The sequence below is a fragment of the Phodopus roborovskii genome, unplaced genomic scaffold (assembly GCF_943737965.1).
Source record: "Phodopus roborovskii unplaced genomic scaffold, PHOROB, whole genome shotgun sequence".
In the NCBI taxonomy this organism is placed as follows: Eukaryota; Metazoa; Chordata; class Mammalia; order Rodentia; family Cricetidae; genus Phodopus; species Phodopus roborovskii.
The window spans coordinates 11415632-11434882 of NW_026126546.1; the positions used below are offsets into that span (position 1 = coordinate 11415632).

The window sequence follows — 19251 nt, forward strand, 5'->3', positions numbered from 1 at the left end:
AGTCCCCGTGAAAATAAGAAAACAGACTCATTACACTGTCTCTTGGCTTCAATTTCACACTCTGCCCTTGGTAAATAGTGACATCTGTCTCAAATGATTAAAAAAAAGAATGTGGGGGCTGGGAGTGTAGCTTAGTGGTACAGCACTCGCTCAGCACGTGCAAAGCTCTGGGTTCCATCCCTAGCAATAGCGAAAGGAAAACCAAAACCACAACATGTTATTTTCAACCCAAGATGAATTATTTAAGTTGTTGCCTTATCTCTGTGTACTTTTTTAACCTAGAGGCTTTAGTAGTGAACAAGCTTTTCTAAACACTGACAGAATCTACCTTCCTGATTCTGTCTCTTGGGGTATTGTTGAAGGTCAAGGCAGGAACTATCTGAGCCATAAAACCCAGGCCAGTGGGTGAACACTTGTCTGTTATAACTCAAACTTACAGCAATCTCTGGAAGCAGCAGTGACTTGCAGAAAACTCCCCAATAAGTAAATGTGTTGAAGAAATTTAACTCAAGCTTCCCTATGACCTTGTCCTTGTCCTTCTCTCTCTCATCTCAAAATGCTCTCAGATGGATTTTAAAAATTCACCCTGAGAGAATGCCAAGTGTTGGCAAGCAGGTGGAAGAACCAGAAATCACACACTGCTGATGTAAATTGATTCAATTACTTTGGGAAACTGTTCAACATTACCTATAACAGCAAAAACCAAGAAACAACCCCCAACAACCCAAGATCCTTCAATGGTAGAATGGATAAATAATCTGTTATACTAATATACCAGAATTCTGCACAGCCATGAAAATGAAAAAAATTATTGCTACCTGCCATGTACTCAAATCCCATAAGATGTTCTTGAGAAAAAGAAGGCACTTAATATTGAAATTGGTTGTATTTATCTAAAGTTTAAAATGAGTGATGGTGGCTAGAGATGTAGCTCAGTGATAGAATAGTTAGTTACCTTGCATGTGAGGGACCTTGTACTTGATCTTTAGCACTACAAACTAGTAATATAACAATGGTAACTGAAAACACTAGTCTATGGGAGCACTAATTAGAAATTGGGAAACTGGATTGGGAGTGATGGAGCAAGCCTTTAATCCCAACACTGAGCAGAGGCAGGCAGATTCCCACACCAGTCTGGAATATACAGCAAGTTCCAGGACTTCAAGAGCTACATAGTTAAACTTTGACCCAAGACATAAAAAGAAATTGGAAAACTAGTTATTTTTAGGAAGAAAGGAATCTGAGAAGTCATGAACTACTTCTTATCTTATTGTGATAAATAATTAAGCAGTGCACTTCTGATCTGTCCATTTTGTGGATATAAAGGGGAAAAAAAAGATACAGGAGTTAGAGAGATGCCTCAGTGGTTAAGAGCATTGACTACTCTTCCAGAGGACCAGAGTTTAGTTCCTAGTACACATATACTGCCCCACAACCAGCTGTAATTCAAGTTCTGATGCCTTTTCCTGGCGTCCTCAGGCACCAGACAAGTGCACATGACACACAGACATACATAATAGGGAAAATATAGTGAAAGATATAGTAGGAAGTTGATTTGAAGGATTGGGGTATGGGACTAGCCCAAAGATGATCAACATCTAAAGCTATCAAGGGAATACTTATAACAAACTAGAAATTTTTGTTTTAATTTTAATTTAGTAAAATTGTAGGCTGATTAAAAACAAATGTTGGAAGAAACCTAGGGTGGTGGGAACATTCTACTAACACTGGTGATGGACGTGTGCCAAAAGACATACATTTATTTATTTATTTTGTTTATTTTTCAAGAAAGGCTGTCCTGGAATTAATTCATGTAGACCAGTCTGACCTTGAACTCAGAGATCCGCCTGCCTCTGCCTCCAGGGTGCTGGGTTTAAAGGTGTGCACCACCACTGTCCCCCTACAATTATTTCAGAGAGTAATTTAGTTTCATTTGTCAAAACACAAAATGTTCATGTCCTTTGACCATTAACTCTCTTCCAAGGACCTACCCTCTAGACTTGTGCAACTATATGATAGCACTGCAAAAATGAAAAATATTCAGATATTCTAAATACCATCAATATAGACCTGAATGCAAAACAAAAGGAGGACCTTCAGACAGAATATTAAACTAGACTGCCACGGAATATTCCAGGTTTGTATATCCTGACAGGCAGAACACATGACCACTTTTAATTAATTTATGAGTTTGGTTTCAACTCAGCATCTTACACATTCTAGGCAAACACTCTACCACTGAGCTGCATGCCTGGGTTGTCATGTGCCCCTTTCATAGCAACACACAACAATAATGCATGTTGATCCACAAGCATGCCCTAGTTTTATAGTTCTTTTGGGAGGGAGGGGCATGAAAAAATGTAAACAAGGATGAAGCAGCCTCACCTGGCTCTGCCCCGGTGCTCCGCGTACCAAGCAGTAATTCTCTCCTCCCACATTTCCGGAGTCATCTGATATAGATTTATCACCTACCAAAAAGACAGCAAAAAGAAAATCCACATGCACAACAAGTCTGGGTATTTTTTGCCATTTTTATAATTATGGTTCATTTTTACAAAACAGCAAAGCTATTTTTAAAAAGCTGCATGCAGGGAGTCACACACAGAGGTGGGTGTATAAACAAGTGCCCTTCCACTGGAGGATCAACCTGCAAAGTACAGCATTCCCCAGCCCTAACTACACTCCCGGGCTGGAGTACCCACTTTTGCTTCCAGAGCTGTTCATCTAGGGACCACCTCTGACAGTAGAGCAGTACTTACTCACTCTGGCCTTCAACTGCATAGAAGCCATCAAAGGACAGGTAAAAGCAGGGAAGGGTTGGGGAAAGCCTTTATTACCCAGGGACAGATGACAGAGTGGGGCTGTAGGAAGGGAAGCAGCCTAAGGCTGCTTCTGTGTCTAATGAGTAAGATGAACAAGAATGAGGATTAAAAGCCCCGCCTCCACCTCATCTTCTCCACCCCCAACAGCTCAATTCTGCACAGCAAACACAGTCTCATGGCTCCCTTAAGTCAATGCCACCCAACTACCTTCAGAAATTGCCACACCAGAAAAATACCCACAGGCCACACACTTCCTAGCAATTCCACAGTAATTCTGCAATCTCTTGCATTTTGTTTTTTTGAAACCAAATCTCACTCTGTAGCCCAGGCTGGCCTTAACCTCATGATCCTCTTGCTTCTGCCTCTTGAATACTGGGAGTTCAGATATGAACCATTACACGCAGCAGCATCTTTGCTTTTCATATACTTGACCAAGAAAATTGAGTGCAGTGGTATACTCCTGTAATTCCGGTACTCAGAGGAGACTAAGGCAAGAGGATAGTGAGTTCAAGGCTGGCCTGGACTACAGAGCAAGAACCTGTCTCAAAAATTAGGAGCTAGACAGAGAGCAAGCTCAGTAGGTAAAGAGCTTGCTCTACAAACTTGAGGACCTGAGTTTGAATTCCCAGTAGTGCCAGGCATGAGAAGCTATTAGAAACTGATAGCATTTGGGAGAAGGAAAATCAATTGTCTTCAAATGGAATGACCACAGGGTATGTCAACCACACCCCAGGCAGCACATTTGGGAATAGTTGGCCAACACAAATTGGAATCCATTACTTTTGGTGGTTTTGTTGTTTTAAGACAGAGAAAGAACAAAGTTGGGTGAATAGGGAGGTGAGGGGAATCTGGTATGAGATAGGGGAAATGTATTGTATAAATTTTTTAAGTTATAAGCTGGGTGGTGGTGGCACATGCCTTTAGTCCCAGCACTTCGGAGGCAGAGGCAGGTGGATCTCTGTGAGTTGAACTCTGCCTTGAAACAAACAGGAAAAAAAAAAAGCCTTCAAGGAATAAATAAAAACATTTTTAAAAAGTCAGGCACAATTACGACTGTATATACATGCCTGCAACCACAGCCCTGAGGGTAGAGACAGGCAGATCCAGCCTAGCCTAAAGGGAAGCTTCCAGCTGAGAGACCCTGTCTCATGACATAAGGAAGAGAATAGAGGAAGACACCTGAAGTCCAGCTCTGGCCTCTGCATATGTGAAAGAGCACATGTACCTGCATACTCACAGGCATGAACAACACACACATACACTAATAAGTAAATATGCTTAACCAAGATTCCACATTCTTCTCACGATTATGAACTATGCAATGTGCTTGCTTTGTACTTGCAACATTCCTTCAAATCACAGCCCATTTGCTGTTTTCCCAAATACAGAATTTAATTTCTTACCCTTTTTGGAAGCAGTTCCTCTTGGGCTAAAAATCCCCGCTTGTGCACAGAGGGGTCATAGTCACCATACTAGAAGGAAAAGAAAAGAGATCTGGTGATTCAGATTCTAAAGACAACTGGCATTTCTGAACAAGGCTCAACTAACTCAGTTGGTCCCTCCTCCCAGTTCCAGGGAGCAATTCAATTCTGATGACAAGATTTCAACCTTGCCAGTTTGTTATCCTTGAATGAAAATACAAAGCTGATTACATCTATACGCAGAGTTGCAGAATCCCATAAGGGATGGATAGGTGATGTGCTAATAAGAATGTGACATTTGTATGGTAATGTAGTTTGTTTCCTAACCCTCAAAGAAAGCAGTCATTTCCAAACATTAGCTTTGGACTGGAAACAACAAAACACAACTGTGAAAGTTGTGATTAGCAAAGTGTGATAAGAGCCTTACCTACAAATGCCTCTAAGTGGCCGGTAATTGGAGCCAATTGCTAGGTGGGACCAGGGAATAATGCAGGCAATATTTTTAGTACCTTTTGCTCAAGGCTCTCAAAATTGCTTTTGGAAGATTTGATATCAATACTGTCTGTCATTCCTACTGCACAAAGAAACAAATAAAAGGTTAACTGATATAGCCAAAAGCTGTCGAGCCAGGCGCTAATGAGGCCTGCGATCTAAGTTACTTCTCCAGGAGCAACAACCCAGATACTTATTCTCTTGTTTTTAAACACTACTCATTTCTTTCCTAGAAAACTTAGGTCAGACCAGAGAATCATCCATTATCAAGGAAGGTGGCAGGGATGATGCTCGGTGGCACAGCACTTGCCTAGCATGCACAAAGTCCCAGGTTCAACTCCCAGCCCCAGATATAAAGAGACTGTAGGCTAAGCATGGTGGTGCATACCTTTAGTCCCAGCCCTCAGCAGAAGCAGCTGGGTTTGAGGTCAGTCAGGGTTACATAGTGAGACCTTGTCTCAAAGTAAAATGGAAATAAATAGGCGGGAGAGACAGAATATAGAGTAGAATATAAGCAGAAAACCTCTATCTTAGGAGCCAGCAGTCAATGGTTTCTCTTTTACATTTACTTATGTGGGGGAGGTGCAATGCCACAGTGCTTTCGTGGGGTCAGTTCTTTCCTCCCACCATGTAGGTGCCAGGGATCCAGCTTAAGTTGTAAGGCTTAGCAACTTAGCAGCAAGCGCCTTTACCCCCTGAGCCATCTCAGCAGCACAGTGGTTTATCTCTCTTCTTTAATTACAAGCTTTATTTCATTTTATGTATATGAGTGTTTCACCTGCATGTGGTATGTCTATGTCCCATGTGTGTGCTACTGCCCTTGAAGACATCAGATCCCCGGAAACTAGAGTTACAGATGGTTTGTGAGCCACCACATGGGTGCTGGGACTCAAGCCTGGTCCATCTGTAATGATAGTTACAGGGAAGCCAGTACCACACAAGGTAAAACATTTATACACATAAAATAATTTTTTAAGAAATTTAAAAGAAAAAAGATCAAATTTCTGCAAATCTAAGCTTTCTTAAATGAAAGCACTTGCCCTAGAGGACCCCAAGGAGACCTCTAAGGGCTGCTGAGGAGGTCTCTAAATAAGGCATCCTCTCTAAAGCCACAGCATCTTCACCTGTAAAGCAAGGAACAACTGTAAAGAAATCAAGGTAAGCATTTTGGGGTGGTGCTAGGTTCATTCCGGCACCCTTTGCATTACCGAGACTTCATAGCATATATGGCTGAAAGCCATGTTACTTGCCTTTCAACACTTGCCAACCAAATTTTAATGCAAAAGTAAGCAGATATGCTAAGTTAAAGTGGTAAATCAGGTCTCAAAAGCTTGCAAGATTAACGACCCCTGTTATTAAATTATACCAAGCTCCCAGCTACACTGATGGAAAATATGACTTGTGAGCGATGCAGAGGTGGGGGAGACTCTGCTGCAAGAGCTTCTTCACCGAACTAACTCAACTCACAACATTAAAGCTGCCCTGACGTCTATTTAAAACCAAAGGGGAAACGCCAGTGCTGTGGCAGTAAATATAAAAGAAAACCATACCACACTATAGATGGAAACAACTCCTCGGCATTTTATGTAACAGAAGCGTTCTGATAAGATCTAGGTGAATTTACTGTGAGAGTAAGAAAGCTGGAGTCTCAAAGCTCTGCAGCTTTGTGGGCTTGCACTTAATTTTATATTCATCACTTGGTATTCCTCTATTAAATAACATCCCCTAAATTGCCTAAATTTCAGAGCCCACAAAACCTGATCTTATACACCGGGCAGTGGTGTTGCACATTTTTAATCCCAGTACTCAGGAGACAGAAATAGGCAGATCTTTGTGAGTTGGAGGCCAGCCTGGTTTACAGAGCTAGTTCCAGGATAGGCTCCAAAGCTACAGAGAAACCCTGGCCTGAAAAACCAAAAATAAATAAAACAAAAAACCTGATCTTATACTGCCCCTTATAAACAGCTTGACTTTAAATTCAAGGAGGAGAAGACTGGGGATGTGTGTAGATCAGTGATGTAGCTTAGCATGTAAAGTGACCCATGTTCACTTTTTAAAACCAAGCAAATATCACTATCCCTTTAAGGAACTAACAATGAAGATAAAATTCTTGGGGGGGAGGTAGACTGGAGACATGGCTCAGCACTTAAAAGCATTTGCTGTTTTTGTAGGGGACCTTGGTTTGATTCCCAGCACCTACATGGCAGGTCACAACTGTCTGTGACTTCAGGATATCTGATGCCCCCACTTTTGGTCTCCTTGAACACTGCACATACATGATGCACAGACATACATGCAGACAAAACACCTATATACATAAAATAATTAATTTTTTTCTTGGGCTTGTGATATAGCTGAGCAGTTAAAGTTACCTGTTGCAGAGTCTAATGACCTAGGAACCTATGTTCTATCCTAGGAACCTATGATGGAAGGAGAGAACCAACTCATGGAGTTGTCCTCTAATCTTTACATCCATGTCTTGGTTTAAAAAAAAAGAGTTGCATCCCATCCCACCCCGTCAAACAAAATAAATGAATTTTAAAATATAAAACAAACAAAACAAAACCATCATTTGTCTGTTGAGATGCCTCCCGTTGTTAAGTCAACTCTGACAATCTGAGTTCAATCCCCGGGACCTACATGGCGCAAGGGAGAGAACTGACTCTTGTAAGTAGTCCTCTGACCTCTACATGTATGCTATGGCAGGCAAACACACAATAAATATGTAATTCATTTTTTAAAGATTATTTGGATTTCTCTGTAGAACAGGCTGGCCTTGAACTCACCGAGATCCACCTGTCTCTACCTCCCGAGTGCTGGGATTAAAAATGGGTGCCACCAATGCCCAGCATAATTAAATTTCTTTTTAAAGATCAACTTCTGCCAGGCAGTGGTGGCGCACCCCTTTCATCCTAGGACTCAGGGGGCAGAGATAGGCAGATCTTTAAGTTAAGGCCAGCCTGGTTGACAAAGCCAAGTTCCAAGACAGCCAGAGCTACACAAAGAAACCCAGTCTCACAAGACAAAAACAACAACAACAAAACCCTGCTCTTTGCTGCTTTGGGGCTGGGAGTAGAGCTCTGTGGCAGAGTACTTACTGACCTGAGTCTGATCTCCAGTACTACAAAACCAAAAGTTCACCATTTATTTACATTCTGTAAGTCTTTTTTTCCTATTTTCAGGAAGCTAAGTGTTTGGGTATCTCCTTTGTTGCCCAGGATATCCTCAAACTCCTGGATTTGACAATTCTCTTGCCTCAGACTCTTTCCAGGTATTAATTTCCTCTCTGTATATACAATGGGAAAAAAAAAAATCAGACCAACTGTTCTAATAAAGTTTGTCATTTGTCTTTCTTCCTTTCTTCTTTCTTCTTTTTTATTTTTTCAAGTCAGGGTTTCTCCGTGTAGCTCTGGCTGTCCTGGAACTCACTTTGTATACACAGCAATCCTCCTGCTTCTGCCTCCCAAGTGCTGGGATTAAAGGCATGCACTACCATGCCTGGCATATATATATATATATATTTTCTTTCTTTGTATTCATCTGTGTAAAATAGATTCCCACTACTAAATTCCGTATGAATCAAGGATTTAAAACCTTATAAACAAACATCCATAGAGGTACTAGATGAGAGGATGGTCACAATGGTGGTTGCTGAAGTCATTCCCAAGCCTGGCACAAAACAGCAGACAAAGGTTGCTATCATTATAAATGAGCTCCTATAAATCAATCAGAAAAAGACAAGAACACAGTAGAAAAGGGGCAAGTCATAAACAGCCACTGCAGAATAAGAAGGAACAAATGGCCAGTTAACCCCAGAAATGCTTAGTTCCATTGCAAATCAACACATTAAAAACAAAAACAAAACAAAAAAAAAAAAAAAACAAACAAAAAACCAACAAACTTTTTTTTGAAGCAGGTCAGCAAAACTTCGGAAGATTGCTCATATCTATTGATGGAAAGACATTCAAAAGCAGGTATTCTCACATACTGCTGCTGGAAGTTAGATCAGAACATACTCAGAGGGCATTTATGTAGCATTTGAGGAAAAATTTACCAACATGAAATTTATGGGTGGTCTGACTGTATAGTCCTAGCTGGCCTGGAATTCACTAGGTAGACCAGGTGGGCAGGTCTTGAGCTCACAGAGATCAGCCTGCCTCGGCCTCCTGACAGCTAGAATTAAAGATATGTGTCATGCATGGACTGTTTTGGTTTTGAGACAGGGTCTCAGGTAGTGAGCTCACCATGGCCTTAAACTCAAGTGCCCTACATAACAGACTACACACACATAGCACCACTCTCCATTTGTATGTTGCTAGTGACAGAACCCAGGGCTTGTTGTATGCTAGGCAAATACTCTACTAACTGAACCACATCTCCAGTCCCCTCCTTGACATATCCAACCACTGCCTGAAGTGGAAAGCTTGATCTCTGACTAAACAATCACTAGAACTTTTTAATACATCTGTTTCTAGACTTCTCTCACTCTGTAGCCTTGGCTGGCCTGGAATTGCTATGTAACCCAGGCTATCCTTAAACTCAGAGACCCATCTACTTCCCTGGTGCTGGAATTAAAGCCTTACTGAGTTACACTGAGCACTGATCTGTTCTTTACATAGCCACCAAAGGTTCTATGCAAAATATAGACCCTTGACTGCCTCAGCAGCACCCACAGGCTAGTGGTAAGACTTCTCAGGATCTGCTCCCCTAAAGAGCTTTCACCTTCAACCCTTGCCTCTGTACTGTTTTTATGTGTACTTAATTTCTTACTGAATTGCTTTTAGCCACTGTCCCTGTCAATTTAGAGTACTAAGAGACACTAAGCGTGTCCCACTGTTTTTGTTATTTGTTTTGTTTTTGAAACAAAGTCTCTGTATGTAAACCTGGCTGTTCTAGAACCTGGCAAGTAGACCAGGATGGCCTCAACACTCAGAAAGATCCTCCTGCCTCTGCTTCCCAAGTGCTTCGATTAAAGGTGCATACAAGAAAGCCTGGATAGAGTCATTTATTTTTACTTTATATGTATCATATGAGCCTTTGTGAGTTAGTATATGTGTATCACATGTGTGCAGGAGCCCTCAGAGACCAGAAGAAGGCACTGAATCTCCCAGAACTGAAGTTACAGGCAGGTGTAAGCTGCCATGTAGGTTCTGAGAAGCAAACCAGGTCTGATTCAAGAACACTAAGCACTCTTAGCCGCTGAGCCATCTCTCCAGCTCCATCTTCCACTACTCTTTTCTTTCTTCTGAAAGAGCCTACAAACAGCACCAAGATAGCCTATTCTCTCCTAGTAATTTTCAGTAGGAACACTTCTGAAAGAAAAAAAAAAGCATATTTGAAACAGCAAATTGTCCATATAAAATCCAACAGGTGTCTTAAAAATTACAAGATGGTTTCAATTGTCATGTGACTTATCTGTTCTTTTGATTATAGCATTAACTCAAACAAGAACCAAGAAATATGGTTCTTGTTGACTGAACCATGTGATTAATATTTGTATTTATACTTTGAAGTTAATTGTTTCTTTATGCTTTGGAATTAAGTGTGTCTATACTGTTCCAACAGCTGAAATACTGAAATGAATACATTTGCACTCAATTATGTCCCATGTGTTAATGAGCTCGATTCCACTTCCCCTCCATACTGCTAGAGTTTCTTTCTATTCAGAAAGGCTAGGAAGAAAACAAACTGTAAACAATGGAAGGAGCCAGTATGGCTTACTGAAAAGTTCAGGTTGATTTTATTTGTTTATTTTTATTTTATGTGCTTTGCCTTCATGTATGTCTGTGTGAAGGTGTTAAGAGCCCTTGGAGCTGGTGAGCTGTGTGTGTGTGGGTGTGAGTGTTGAGAATTGAACCTGGGTCCTCTGTAAGAGCAGTTAAGAGTGGTTAAGAGCCAGTGCTCATAACCACTGAGCCATCTCTCCAGCCCGGAGGTAGTTTCATCTTGTAAATGAAACTAGAATTTAGTGAAAGTTAGTGCCTGACCTCCACACACCTCACTAGGCAATGAGGGACAGGAACAAGGTGCTGGGTCAGGCAGCCCAGACACCTGGGTTTCCAGCCTGGCTGTGCCCTTCATCCCACTGTCTCCACCCTCACGAAGAAGCAGGTAACTAACTGTACATTAAAGCACCTGCCTCACACGCGTAAAGCTTTGGGCTCTGTCCCTTGCAACATGAAAACAAAACACAAAACAAGTGGTTTACACATTTCATAAGTACAGAAATAACATAAAAGTGCTGTGACTTTGAACAAACCATTAATGTTTTCTTCTCCTCCTCCACCCCTCCCCTGAGATAGGGCTATCCTGGAACTCACTCTATAGACCAGGCTGACCTCAAACTCACAGAAATCCACCTGCCTCTGCCTCCCAAGTGGTGGGACTGAAGATATGCACCACTATGCCCAACTCATTCATCTTTTTTAACCTTTAATTTTGTCATCAGGAAAACAAGCACAAGCCTTGGCTTCTAAAAAATACCACATGGAGTATCTTGTGAAATAGACTGTTGAACGCTTTGCTAAACATTATGGATATGCTCATTCAGTCCATTCTAAATATCCTCTCACTATTAACCAGCAGTCCAAGACACTGGTAGCATTGCTACAGTAACCCCTGGTTTCCTGAATGCAAACGGGGCCTCACTTTACAGCCCCTGCTGTCCTGGAACTCACAGGGATCTGACTACACTGCCTAGGATTAAAGGTGTACACTGCCATGCCCAGCCAGAATACAGACTTCTTTATTTTATTTGTTTGGGGTTTTTTTTGTTTTCTTTTTTGTTTGTTTGCTTGTTTGTTTGTTTTTCAAGACAGGGTTTCTCTGTGGCTTTGAAGCCTGTCCTAGAACTCACTCTGTAGACCAGGCTGGCCTCGAACTCAGAGATCCACCCACCTTTGCCACCTGAGTGCTGGGATAAAAGCATGTGCCACCACTGCCCAGCCTGAATACAGATTCTAAAAGCTAGTTATTACCTTTATTTCTAAGATTCCTAAATTTAACACCGGAAAAAATAGTTAAGAGCACCCACCTCCATCCATATGAGCCACATATGTTGTCTGTGAATCACTTTCATCTCCAAATTGGCAGAAGCCAAATAAGTAGGGCTTTCCTGCAGTGAAATCTGTTCAACAAACATCTGCCGGTTCCTTGAAAAATGATCCCCACCCCTCTGTCCCCATGCAGGTGGCCTTTGAATTTGTGACCCAAAACCCACAGCCTCTGAGAGTGAGGTAGTATCCTTGAGAGCCTGCATCTCAAATCGGAGAAAGCATGCAAGAAGGAACTCAGCTCTAGGCCAAGAAGCACATGGGTTTAATGGAAGTAATGATGACTGCTTTGTCACCATTAGGACTAAAAGGATACATTTTTCCTGTTACTAATATTCTTGATCAAAGCATAGAAGGAGCATATGCTTTACTTGAACCACAGCCCATTTTCTGTTTTCTCAATTACTCCTTTTTCAAGGAAGACATAAAACACAACTCTAAAGCCATAAACTCTGTCTCGAGCTTTACCCACGAAGGTACCAATGACCTTGGAGAATCACTGAGGGCAGAACTTGCTCTAGTGCCTGCGTCTGACAGTTAACAAACCTCGTGTCCATGCCTTGTGACTACTCAGTAGACACTAATGAGTCACCAAATGATTAAAGTGACTGTGTGCTTCTACTGGCCTGACCAGCATACACACTTCGAAGTCCTTTTCCCAACCCAAATGACAAGCAAGTCATTCCTGGCTTTGATCTGAAGTTGTATTAAAATGTGATTGCGGTGGGAAACCCAAGGGTCATGAAACATTCTAGTTGGTCTTAGAAGATGGGGCAAAGAATGATGCTCTTCTGCCACCACCCCTGGTCTGCTGTCTAAATGAGGGTGAATGACTTTAGGCTAAGGAGACAGCATCACTGAGTCCAGCAGGCTCAGCAGACTCAGCTCCCAGCCATATGTACAAAATCTGCCACCTGGGCCTCACCGGGAGTGTGGTTCCTAAGAATGTAGTCTCTGGAAAGATGAGTTTGGATTGAGAATCTGGGTCTTGCTGACTTCAAGGTCTCATTTGATCATAATTAGAGACCACAAAGTCACTTTTCCTAATAAAACGAAGCTGATGTGATGAATGTAATGAACCACATGTGCATAATGAGATTACACAGAAAATTCATCTCATTTTTGAATGAATTCACTTAGAATGAATTGTAAGTCATTAGAATGATATGCTTGTCACTTGTATAAACAACACACACATACAAAACACACAGAAGTTGAGGCAGCAACAGTAGATGCCCCAAGTCGCATGACATCTCATTTTTGGGAGCAAGTCCCCCAAATCCAAAGGAATGGAAAACTGGGTCCATGCTGTGACAGTTAACGTTGAGGGAAAATGCATTTTTCTTTCCTTGCACCCACCTTGGCTTGGACAGCATAGGAAGCCAAGAGCACCGAAGCCTCAGGAGGGCAGTAGATCTTTTCATCCAAAATCTGCTTCTTCACCTGAAAGGGGCATTCAAAGAGATGAGATGGCACCTGTGGAGGACAGCAGTGCCGCCTGGTCACAGCAGATGGCTGCAGGGTATTCTAAATGGCGGCTGCCAAAGCAGCCTGCTAATGGCTTTCTGAAAAAGGGTACTTTTTTTTTAGTTGACAGTTCAGCCACCAAGAGATTATCAGTGAGCTACGTGCAGAGACTGACAGGGGGCCGTGACTAAGGTAGCTGCACTGGGTCTCAGTCTTGGTGCTTGTGGAACACTCATGCTACCAGAGATGGAGCCTACTTTCAAATCTTCACACAAGACAAAAGTCACCAAGGCCACTGAATAATGACTATAGAAAAAAGTCACCACTTCCAATGCGCTGCTCTAAGGAAAAAGGAAGCAATAAAATTTGATTGATTCAACTTTTAAGTACACATGAGATTCAGGAAATATAATTCCTAAGCCATAATACTGAATTTCCATATCTCATTGCACCTAATTCCGTATAGTGCTTGGTGCAGTGTATGATGTTCCAGACACAAGGACAAGAGAGCCACATGAAGTGGGGTGCAGCAGGCAAAGCCAACTCTTCACAGATTCCTATTAGTAGATGCTGCCTTGCTTACTCACAAAACAACCTAACATTTCAGAATGAAGGGAAACTAAGCAAAAGTACAGGGAATAGGTATTGCCTCAAGCCCTCACAGGAAAGCCATTCCTCTTAACACTACGGTATTCTGGTCTCCTGTAACTGAAGATGACCCTGAACTTCTGACCCTCCTGTGGATCACTAAAGTACATTATGCTCTTTATACAGCACTGGGGTTGGAACCCCAGGCTTCATGAATACAAGGCAAGCATTTTACAGACAGTACGTTCCAACCCTTAAAGAATCTCCGTGTGGCTTCATTCACACATACATTCCCTGCACACACCCCTATCTGGCTTTAAAACTAAGAAAAAATGAAAGCAGAGATGTTTTGAAGCAGTGGACCCTTCAAATCTCCTAGTTTCTTTACAAAGAGATAAAAGAAGCCATAATACAAAAAAAATCTGAAAGGAGCTACCTTTTGACCTAAAACATGTACACATGCATGCAGGCTTGCACGCATGTAACTCCTTTGTAAAAGAAACTATTTAGCTAGGCATGGGACACACATCTCAAGATCTCAAGTTCAAAGCCAGCCTAAGCTATGGAATGAGATCTTAACAGCACAACACAGCATTATATGGACGGTAATACACATTATATAGAGGCTCCATATTATAAGGATTGTGTGAAAAATCATAGATGTACATCTAGGAAATCAACGTGTTTAATGCCCTGTTATAATCTTTTATATCATGGACAATGGGGCACCTTAGGACACATAAGCAGCTTTAGTATCAATCGCTACAGATAGCCATGAAACTGAGGAGGCTCCCTGACTATGACAAAACAAGGTTTCTCTCCTTCAGTGAAGCACCTCCCTGTGCTCCTAGATGGTCAACCTGTAATTCTGGAAAACCTAATTTCTTCAGTTTGGTTGAAGGATTACTCAAGAATACCAACCACAATGAGCCTATCTTTAAGGGGCTTTCATGCTAATGAAGGAGGAGAGGACAATATACACCGACAGTAGCACAGAGCAGGCTGTCTGAAACACCTTAGGCATGGGACAGGCCAGGAGTCACCACCATTCAGAAGACCTGCCTTGATGATGGGAGATCTTCAACTTTAAAGGAACTTTTTTTTGCTAAGTCTCTGAAGTTTTTCTTTATAGCCTCAGAGAACTTTCAAGTTAGCCAGAAGAAACTGGGATCCATGTTCATGGAGGTTTGTATATTGGTTAATTCCTTCTGTCTATTTTTCATCACACATCTGCAATTTCATCTGACAGCAATTCTCATCTCTTGGGTAAAGTTCTATTCTGAAGATATTCCCATCATTGAACCAAAAGGACTGATTATTTGGAGGTAGAACATTTTCTGCAGCGTAGGAGCATTTATGGTCAACTCCAAGGGGTTCACCTGGGATGCTTCTGCAACCATACCCAAATAAGTCCTCTTAGAACTAGGGGATATAGCATTGGCAGGCATACCTGTAAGAAAAATAAGTGTTGTGTGATCTCTTGAACTAGCTCCTCCTCAGCATTTTCGGGATAAAATTTGGCCAGGAAATGAAAGGTAACTGGTTCATCCTTTGAAACATCATGATCCAACACCTGCAGAATTTCAGAGCAAAAGACATGCTGTGCTGGTTTCTCTTCATGTACTCTCATCAGAGCATGCTTTGCAGGGAAGGCATAAAATCCCTTCCCCTGTTACATTCATCCCATTTCCAGGCTGTGTTTCTACAGTTGGAAGTATTCACAGAGTCATCCATAGCAGGAGATAACATACACTTCACACATGGGCTTCTGAACCAAACCAATCAATAAACCCAACCAAGGGGTGAACAGAGCTACAGTGACAGCACCAGTGTTCTCAAAACCATGGGAAATAGTTACAAGCTAGAATGCATAACTCAAAGGTCTTGGGCATTATCCTTTATGGAAGACAGGATTTACAAAGTTTTTTGTTTTTGTTTTTGTTTTTTTTTTTTCCCCTGCAATAGTAATATCTTCCTTTATTCTTTGCTACTGCCCACTTGAATAGGTTCTGCTGGAATACAACTTAAACACAATAAACTAGATTTTTGTGATATCATTATATTATGAATACTAGAAGTGAAACATGGCCATCATGGCAATGCTTTGTTCCTGGAATCTTTCAGAGATGGCCACAAAATATTGCAGTGCAGTAAGAAAACCACTGCCTTTAATCTTCTAACAATCCCACCCACCCCCTGAAAAGCTTGGACCATCTGCTCTCCAGAGTGAATTTCATTTCAGGACATAAACATGCTACCAGGCTCCATTAACATGTGTCATAATTTATTTCCTTTGAGCAGCAGGTTCTATGACTCCTGATGCCCCCAATCTAATATCCATTTGGCTAACATTCAGGTATGATTTAAAATTCACTTTGCTGAGAATCATAAAAAAGACACAGAAAGCTTTGCTGTCTCAGATATACAATTCTCCATATGCCGGCCCAAATTCCAGTGGCAGCCCCCAAGGGACTCAAAATAAGTCTAATCTAGTTGCCCTCCTCAGCACTGTATCTTTGTGGCATTTGGAGTTTCTAACCATTGGGAATGACCATTGAAAACTGACAACCAACAGGAGTTGTAAGCATGAGGAGGTAACTATATACATGTTGTAAATACAATTTGAACATCTCACTTAACACTAGGACGGTGACACTTTTGTTAGTTACCACTTTATGCAGTAGATAACTTCAAGGGCAAATGACAGGGGCACCATTTAGGATCAGAATTAGACATGGAGTTACTTCTGGAATCCAGGGTCTTTTGGCCCTGTTCTCCAGCTGTCTTCACTATTAAGTGGCCAGGAAAATAGATAGACATGTCTTTGTGTGAATATATGAACCCATAAATGGGCACCTTCCCTAAGCCATAGCCATTTTCAAGCCACCTTCAATTTTCTAGAAACTTAGATTTCATGTGCTTAAGAAATCCCAGAGAATCCTGAGGAGGAAATGGGATTGCTCCTTCATCTCAAGCTCTTCATTTAGTCAGTTGAGTCTTGGTGTTCTCAAAGACTTATTTAAAAAAAAAAAAAAAAAAAAAAAATGACCATGAGCCCTAGGAGAATCTCTCAAAGACATGAATTGTTGGGGTTTTTTTTGGAAGTATACAAAGACAGTAATGTCATCCATACCCCTGACTAGTGGCTCAATACACTGAAGGACATAATGACAAAAAGCAAACAAGGCAGTAACAATGGGCGAAAAGCTAATCGTGGTTCAGTCCTGGTGAATCCTGCTCGTCTGGGAGAGTCTGTGCAGAGCATAAATGCCTGTAGGACTTGCTTCCTACATACATGACTTAATAGAAAAAAATCAGCCCTTTCTTTACCATGGCCTTGTGATACCCCAACAAAAAGCAAATAAGCCGAGTGCATGCTTGGGGAAACAAAACAAAACAAAACAGAAAGCACAAGGCTTCCCCACTGATTTCACGGAGATCTAGTCCAACCTTCTTGTCCATTTTGAGCCAGGCCACAGTGTCCTTGATTGTGTACTGCAGTCCAAAGAACCAGGTTTCCCGAAGCCCCAGCGTCCGGCACACCAAGTCAAACAGGTCCTTCCCTTTCCATTTCATCTGCAATATAACAAACCAAGAGGGAAGGACGTTGTGAGCAAAATCATAGTCAGCTCACACATGGGAGTGTTCTCAGCACTCTCTACTGTCAGCAAAATGGCCGATGAGCCCTGAACTCCTAAATAATTTTAAAGCTTCCCACACAAAACCATGAGTGGGAAAATACCAATTAGAGTTTAATGGCTCAATTGCTGCAGAGCACACACAATACCTCCTTGGACAGTTCCGTACAGATCTCAATATCCCGAAGCTGCTAATTTAGGAAACCGGGTAAATAAGCAGCCTCATTTAGGAGAGTCAAACCTCCTAAATTAGCCCAGGAAGATGGCTAGTTTGTGAGACACTAACTCCCTTGAGATTTGGGGGGAGGGGGTTGTTTAAGTCATGACTCTGCCTTTTGATAAAAGGTAAGTATTCTTTAATTTAACTAGGAAAAAAAATTAAATATATGGGAGTTGTAGCTAAAGCCACAGAAACTGTGGAGCAGAAGAACAATGAGAAATCAGATGGCCAGCTGCAGATCTCTATCAGGATGCCTGGTTGGGCCCAGACAGAAGCAACCTGTCCACAAGCACAAAAGGCAATTCCAAATGCTCACTGCAGCCTCACTTTCAAAAGCCCCCAGACACTGCTAACCCTCTAAACCTCTGCTATTCAATGGTGTAGCTGGAAAAAGCAAGCTCACACATCTTCACAGCGAACAGAGGATGCGATGAGGGGCAGCTGAGTAAATGTTGCCACCTAGTGGCTTTCAGTCAGCTATGTTTTCCTGTATCACTTCTTAGCCACGCTTGCCCAGCTACCCCATATATCAAACCCTTGAGTACAGTTGTGATCTTATGAAACATATGCACAAGCAATCCTGAGATGAGAATGTAAGGGGATGATGATAAGGACCCTGATTGTAGAAGGAGCTGTCCTTCTCTCACACTCATTAGGAAACCTCCACCCTCCAAGAGGCAATTCAGTAAAGTGCCTCTCACTTAAGCCTGAGAACCTGGGTTTGAACATGTAAAAAGTTGGTTGTGAGCCTGGTGGTGGTGGCACATGCCTTCAATTCTACTACTCAGGAAGCAGATCTCTGAATGAGGCCAGCCTGGTCTATACAATGTTTCAGGACAGCCAGGGTTACACAATGAAACCCTCTTGAAGCACACACCCCCCAAATAAATTTTGGTTGTGGTAGCCCATTTTTGTAATCCAGCATTGGAGAGGGGTAGGGTGGAGTGGAGCTCATTTGCCAACCAGCCTAACCTAATAAAAGAACCCAGGTCCCAGTGAGCATCTAGCTTTAAAAAAAGAGAAAAAAAAAGAAAGAAAGAAAGAAAGAAAGAAAAAGAAAAGAAAAGGGAGGGAGGGAGGGAGGGAGGGAGGGAGGAAGGAAGGAAGGAAGGAAAGGGGCTGGAGCAATGGCCTAGCGGTTAAGAGCACTGGCTGCTCTTCCAGAGGATCAGGGTTCAATTTCCAGCACCCACATGGCAGCTCACAAATGTCTGTAACTTTTGCTCCAGGGGATCCAACAGCCTCACACTAATGCACATAAAATAAAGTTAAATTAAAATTTAAAAAGAAAAAGGGGACTGGAGAGATGGCTCAGTGGTTAAAAGTACTGGCTGGTCTTCCAGAGGACCTGGGTTCAATTCCCAGCAACCACATGGTGGCTTACAACCATCTGTAATGAGATCTGGTGCCTTTTTCTGGTGTACATGCAGATAGAGCCCTCATATAAATAAGATAAGTCAATTAATCAATCTTAAAAAAAAAAAAAAAGGAAAAGAGCCATTGATGGTGGCAGAGGCCTTTAATCCCAGCATTCAGGCATTACATAACAGC

The 19251-nt window shown here is 41.9% G+C and overlaps 1 protein-coding gene across 9 annotated transcripts in view; it reads right to left on the minus strand.

Annotated features, from left to right (window-relative positions):
* The window catches only part of Nf2 (NF2, moesin-ezrin-radixin like (MERLIN) tumor suppressor), an 83340-nt gene that overhangs the window by 38176 nt on the left and 25913 nt on the right, over positions 1-19251 (minus strand). For 8 of the 9 annotated variants that reach the window (XM_051200398.1, XM_051200397.1, XM_051200399.1 and 5 more), the window contains exons 2-6: positions 17293-17418; positions 15293-15415; positions 13147-13230; positions 4226-4294; positions 2386-2468 (exon numbers count right to left, since the gene is read on the minus strand). In XM_051200398.1, the coding sequence (XP_051056355.1) occupies positions 2386-2468; positions 4226-4294; positions 13147-13230; positions 15293-15415; positions 17293-17418 (485 nt within the window). The remainder of the gene's footprint in view (positions 1-2385; positions 2469-4225; positions 4295-13146; positions 13231-15292; positions 15416-17292; positions 17419-19251) is intronic. The other variant, XM_051200400.1, reaches the window with a different exon arrangement.